Source organism: Typopeltis vanoorti, chromosome 8 (assembly GCF_054136105.1).
Source record: "Typopeltis vanoorti isolate ZY-2024b chromosome 8, IOZ_Tvanoo_1.0, whole genome shotgun sequence".
Lineage (NCBI taxonomy): Eukaryota > Metazoa > Arthropoda > Arachnida > Uropygi > Thelyphonidae > Typopeltis > Typopeltis vanoorti.
The window spans coordinates 14,043,709-14,050,601 of NC_143556.1; the positions used below are offsets into that span (position 1 = coordinate 14,043,709).

The window sequence follows — 6,893 nt, forward strand, 5'->3', positions numbered from 1 at the left end:
TGAAATTGTTTGTTGAACTAAATAAAAAAAAAAAAGAAGGGAATTTTATTACAGTTGTGATATGATAAAATAAGGTTAAGTAAAGCAAAGAAGATTAGTCATAGGATTTTGTATGTGAGAGGCTAGTTTTTACACTTGAAATAAGAGATTAAAGATTCAAGTTAATTCTTAGAAAATTTTGGAAAGGGGATTAATTTAGTATAGATGACATAGAGGTTAGCTTAAACTAAAGCTCAAGGTCATAATTCCCGAATTGAGACTTCGTCACGTGTCAGTCACGTGCACACGGACCGCATGGTATTTTGGCAGAAAAACACCACTCTAATTGGTCAGTGAAATCGATTCTAGTAAGGGGGGAAGAAAAGAAATTGAAGAAGGTGCCGGTAGGGGTCATCGTATAAAAGGGTGAGGGAAACCCCCCCCCCATGGGGCTTTTTCCTCAGGGTTTTCTTCACGAGTCTCCATATAGGTCTCATGCGGTTTCCCTGAATGACGGGTTAGGAGTTTTCTCCATCCTACACAATAAGGAAACAAAGTATGTGGGATTTCGATTCCGTGTTCCTATTGTAAGAAATGAGGGACGCCGTTTAGTTAAAAAGAAAGACGATAATATCAGTGTGTTTCATCATCCAGTGATCGTAACGAGAGAAGGAAAAATCTATAAAGAAGTCAGTGCCCACGTAGTGAGTTTCATAGCCATAAAATAGATGATACTATGTATGTCCTTAATTGACGCATGTAAGGTAAAGATTGTGAAAGCCCATCTTAGTGCAATAAGAACTTAGGAGTGATAAGTTATAGAAGAGTTCGTCCTAGGAAGGTACAATTGGAAAAAGGTAGAGACCAGTGTAGAAGACCCAAGTCAAAAGGTACTGTAAAAACTCGTGTCAATTCAAATCATATGTAACTGTAACCATTGCTCAATTACTGAACAGTTGAAGGGATTAATGAGAATTATACTAGGACTTTAGTACATGTCAGACTAGAATGAAAATGAGCTTGTCACTATTAATAAGTATTCATGTGCCTAGAGATTTATGCATGTTCATTGTATTTTATTTAAGAGAGTTTTAAAGGTCAAAAGAGTGTATTAGCTCAGCGAAAGGATAATTTTAATCCATATTGTCTTAGTGAGAAAATTAGAGTAACTGATTATATATGTCCTAGACTTATAGCATGATCAGACCAGTAAGGGGTTAGACAAAGGGTCAACTAGTTCTAGTATTATACATGTTTGTATATATAGAATCTGTTATGGCGATATGATCACAATTCTCATGTAGAATCTTAACCTAATACTTGTGTTTAGCTAGTGAAAATTTGTATTATATATTCTTAGTATTGAATTGAGTTTTATTTGATAAAGAATGAATTGTACCATGTTTAAGAGTTCAATAAACTTTTGCTCATTGAGAATACAGTTGTCTGAGATTGCTGCTCAATGCACTACTTGTAACAACGTACGAACCTAATCACGCGGGGAGGGGGGGGGATTTGTTAAGTTACGAGGTAAAGGTCACGACTGCATATTAGTTTCACACTCAGACATATTTTGGTGATTGCTCCTTGTTTTTGAATTTTATATCTTAAACTAAATGTCCTGAAAGGCGCAGTATAAAATAAATATTTAGGGACACTGAGTGGAGAAGAAACTTGAATATCTGTATTTGGGTGATATCTCGTATATAGATAAGATTTGGATAAAGACAAGTAGAGTTTCACTTGTAAGGATAGTTGAAAGCATAATCATAAACTGGGACACAACAGTGGTATACCTAAAACTGCTCTAAAGATTCTTAATATTTTTTGCTCTCTGGAGGAGAGCAATATGGTTCATAAATGGTCTCTCCTTCACTTGACTCACTGCAGCCTCTATTTCATAGATGCACTGTTTCATCTTTTGTCTTTTTTTAAAGGTCCTTTCATGGTCATCACTCTGCAGAAGTGACTGCCATCATTCCTCCACTTTCTGTTGGGATCTTTTAATACAGAGTTGCATCTTTCCAATATCCCTTTTCAGTATAACTGCAAACACAACGAACCTTCATCTGCTGTTTCCTGGAACAGCTCTCCTTATGAAGTGTTCCCTAACAACTTTCAACTCTAAAAAAAGTCAATAAATTTCTTTCATAACCATCACCTGCACCCCCACACAAGGCACTTCTATTTGTTTTATTTGTGTGGGGGTTCTCCCCCCGTTCCTCGACCGCCCCTTAGGATTAGTTGAGCCCTCCTAATGAGGGATTAAGTATGTATGACTTAATCATTAAGTATGACTGTAGCAGCGTATGTTCAAGGGGCCGGTTTTCCTGTTCTGAGGGACGAAAAGCCTGAGTTATTACCAGGAGGGAAAACCCTCTATCTCCGTATGAGACTGGCTAACTCACCTTTAATCAAAAGAGACCGGATAAAGGTTCCTCAAGTCATGGATGGGAATCGAACTCAGGTCTTTCTGACCAATGGGCTTTGTCTATACTGACTAAGCTATGGAGGTTCTACACAAGGCACTGATGTGTTATAGATTCCTCTCTCTCTCTCATATATGGATTCATTTAAAAGAAAAGAAAATCCTTACATTTTGTTGCATAATGACAGCATCATTAGGGTGAATCTATACAGGACGATCCCCATTTTGACATGGAGATCATATTTATAGAGAACTTTGGCTATTTTTTTTCTGATGTACCCTTAACATATGTGATGGAATTGCTTTTACCATGGTACTGATAGGATAGAACCATCAAAGTGCAGAACAAGTGTAAGTAGAGTTTGATCAGTAGCCCTGCAAGAGACCCAAACGAATGGCTTCCATTTAGATAATACAAGTTTACTGGTTTTGACTCTTTCAAACTTAATTTTGGATGTGTTGATAATTTGCTTGCAACTGTTTCAAGCTTTTGTATAAACAGAAAAAAAGATGCAGATTTCAGTGAAAGTCAATTGCAATGTGCGTGATCATTTCTTTTGCACTGCCTTGGCACTATTTTGAAGAACCACAGCTTGGATAAGCTTAGATTCATATCCTATAAGAATCCATGTTTTATTGTGCATTATTATAGGATAAGAATTTTAAAGTTGAATGGGGAATGAACATGTATCAGTTAGAAGTGTTTTGGTAATGCATTTAGTCCAAATGTTTGGATCAGAAATATGAAAATGAAGCATAAAAATTCATGCAAATCACTTCACTTGATAGTCTTATATTGTCGAATAACACATAGATAAGAGTTGTTGTGTGAATGTTCTGGTGGAGAAGAAATCAAACTATATTATATGGTCTGAATTACCTATTTGCTGTATATTTATTAATAGAAGGGTCATTAAGCGTGGAAGAAATCTGTGTTTGGATAGTGGTTAGAGTTGTCTGGTGTAAACTTCGATGCAGTAGGATTTTTTTTTTCTTATCTTTGCATCGACTTTTATATAGGTATATATTAACTCTGTAGTTGTAATAATTTTTGATTGAAAAACCATGCAAGTATATGTTAAACTGTATATTTCAATGCCTTAGAAGCAGCTCAGCATTTGATGTGGTTCAAATTTAAAAGAAATAGCTTAGAAACTTTGTTTGTACAATGTAAAGTGCTTTCATTTGTGTTCGAGCTTAACCAAATGCAAGTCTCAAGGACAGTGCAACAAAAAGCGGCGAACATCTAAGGCTGTCTCGCATTTGGTAAATAAGACTGTTTTTTGTGTGTTCTGGAATTGGAAACAAAGTAATCGACAACTCTGAAGGTCACATCCCCTTTTGCACAGGAATATTAGGCGTTCTCAACCCTTAATCCAGGGACCACAGGAGAAGTATAAGAAAGGATCAGGAAAAACTCCAGGGTATACAGACCCCCCCATAACTACCCCACTGTACCAGTGGGGTAGTTATGGGGGGGGGGTCTGCCGCGGGCGGCACTTTGCATTTAGGAAATCTTGCCATGCTGTCTATAGAACAGCAACTGAGTGATAAACTTCGATAATGTCATCGATTTTGCTAACCGAAAAACAAGAAAAATAACATTTTAGAATGTTGGGATTAAAGTTTTACTTCAAAAATAAACATAGTGTTTTAATTTATTTCCCTATACATCATTTTGACTTTTTGTAGTATTTCTGGTGTGTATTGAGAGGGGTGGCAAACTTGGACTGGCTTGGGCGGCAAAAGCTCTAGGTACACCACTGCACTGTACTCTTTCCGATTTGACAAGACTTGAAGAATATCTATCATGAATTCTCTAACTGCTGATTTTTGTGTGTTTTTTTAGTGAAGAGAGCATATAGTTTAGTTGACTTACAGTGAAATTTGGTATCACTTTAAAAAAAATCTCTGATTTTACCTAGGATAATAGTACTATCTCTCCTTGACTTCTATTCCAATCATCACTTTCACCTGATTAACTGTATACTACACTATTCTCTAAAAATCTTACATCTTTCATGCTATGGAACAATTCCTATATGTTGACAATTGCACTCAGAACTCCTTAAAGCTATTTATCAAAGAAAAGTGAATGCTTTTTGTTCGTGTTCTGTAGATTCTTCCATGGTCATTATTCATTTTAGCTGGCATCTATTAATTGTCCACTCCTCAAACCTTAATTACCATCTATTTAATACACAAACATTATTTGGTCGCATTCTATTCACAGTCCAACTTCAAATTCACTGCCCACCCCTCCTTTTTTATCAATTTCAGTCGACTTATTAGATGTTGCATTAATCTTATTAACATGTTACAAAAAGCAATGCAATATTTAATCATTTTCCACTGTTTAAAGTAAAATACTTTGAACTAAATGCATTTATAAAATTAGAACATATCACTTTGGTATGCATGGGGGGGAGGATTGGCCAAATTTTGTTAAATATTAAGATTATTTTTATATTGATTTATCAAAATACTATTTTTTTAAAAACCATTACATTGTATAATTAATGTAATGGCTGGAAAACATTGCACTTCTGAAACTGATAACTATCACTTGATATACACACAGACACCTATATAATTATTTATTACATTCATTAACATTGTTTTATTCTTTTCAACAGTCTTAAAAGCCAAATTAGTGCCATAGAAGCCAAACTTAAAGCTATGGAAGAACAAGAAGATGTTGAGCTTGAACACTGTTTGCTGTCTACTCCTGGCATAGCAAACCATCAGCAAAAGGTAAAATTCTATGGTGGTCATCATAGGACAAAAGGCAGACCATACAGTAGGAAGGACAATAGGAAGCATATACATCATCTTAAAAGATGACATATAATTGTGCATTTGGTCTTTTTTAAGTTGATATAAATTGCTGAAGAAGGTGACTAATATATTTAGGAATTATTTCAATCATCCGATTTGATGGAATTATTCCAAGAAAAATGACTTATGCTAAAAAATCATATTTTCCTTGACTTCATTAAAATAATTCATAGCCTCTGAAGTTCAGTGAAATGAGTTCATTGTATCATCATCTGACATTAATAATTGTGAATAATGGTGTAAATAGGAGTGTAACTTATCACTGTAATAATGACATATTAAGAATTATCTTTCCTCATGGAATGGGAAGGTTGGAGAGGTTGGCCTCGTGGAGAAGCCTATTGGACGTTTTGTTCAGTGAATTATACAATAATACTCTGAATTTTATCATGTAATATTACTGAAATTTTTGTCATATAATTTATTAAAATAAGCTAATATACATTTGCATTTCTGAAACTGTGCAGAGGTATTTGATTAAAAAATCAGTTAACATGAATTAGTAAAATATTCGTTGTATTTTCCCCTTAACTTTTGCTATATGAACTTTAACTTTATCAGTTATATGTATGTATACAAACTGTATAGGGAGGGTGATTTTTAAATGGATGCCATTTTTGACATATTTATGTAAGTGCTTTTATGTAATTTTTATTCTTAAATATTACTGAAATAGCTGTTTGGGAGATAGAAATGAAAGAAAAGTTAATTCATAAAGAATCTAAATATAAAATTTCAACCTGAGAAATATTAGAGGATTTCTTTTCTATGCTGGCATCTCAGGTAATTAAAATAATGACGTGATATTTGGAGTAATAGAACCTGTCTCTCTCATTTTGATGAAGTTCTGTTTAAAATAAATATATAAATAATCCTTATACATATTCATTATTTATTTGCACTCTAAAAATAAGATTTTCTCTTATTCAATTTTTAAAAAAATTTTTTTATGATCACCACTGATGTTTGTTAGAGAGAGAACTTGAAACTCATTTCTGTCCATTTATTCATTCTGTAGGATAGCAATTGTGGTTTTTTACAAGCATGATTTAAACTAATCTATGCTATCATTACAACCCAATAAAACTCAGGTTTTGGAAATTTATAACCAAAACATAAATCTTTGAAAAAAGCCCTTTTAGCTAAAAATAATGCATTTACTTATTCTATGTTATTATAACTATGCAACTTAGAGGCATTGTACTAAGAAAATGTACAAATACAGAATGAAAGAAACAAAAAAATTAAAGAAAAAAGAACAAATAGTAAGTTGTGTGATTGCTTTATTTGACAACTTTTTGAAGTGTTTGATTACTCATACAAATATAATTAATAGACATAATGAATGGCATACATATGGCAGATATACACACTAATCTAAAAATAACGTGCTTAGTATAAAAACTTATTTCTTGATGAATATCTCAATAATATTTTTATTAAATACTTTATTTTTTTTCCTATGTAATTTTATGTGTATAGTCTTCTTTTTATTTTTAAGTATTGTTGGTATCTAGTATGTGAACATGTTCATTAACCACCCAACCAGTCTTGACGTGTGTATATGTCAAAGTTGCCATGGATGATAAGGGCATATTAAAAGATTATTTAATACCATTGATATTACATGACAAAATTTCATGCTGGC

The 6,893-nt window shown here is 33.4% G+C and overlaps 1 protein-coding gene across 1 annotated transcript in view; it reads left to right on the top strand.

The window, feature by feature from the left end:
• Positions 1-6,508, top strand: part of LOC150103747 (putative RNA-binding protein 18) — a 70,157-nt gene extending 63,649 nt beyond the window's left edge. The window contains exon 5 of the mRNA XM_090396575.1: positions 5,044-6,508. Within this exon, the coding sequence (XP_090252701.1) occupies positions 5,044-5,251 (208 nt within the window). The 3' untranslated portion in view covers positions 5,252-6,508. The remainder of the gene's footprint in view (positions 1-5,043) is intronic.
• The last annotated feature ends 385 nt before the right edge of the window (positions 6,509-6,893 follow it).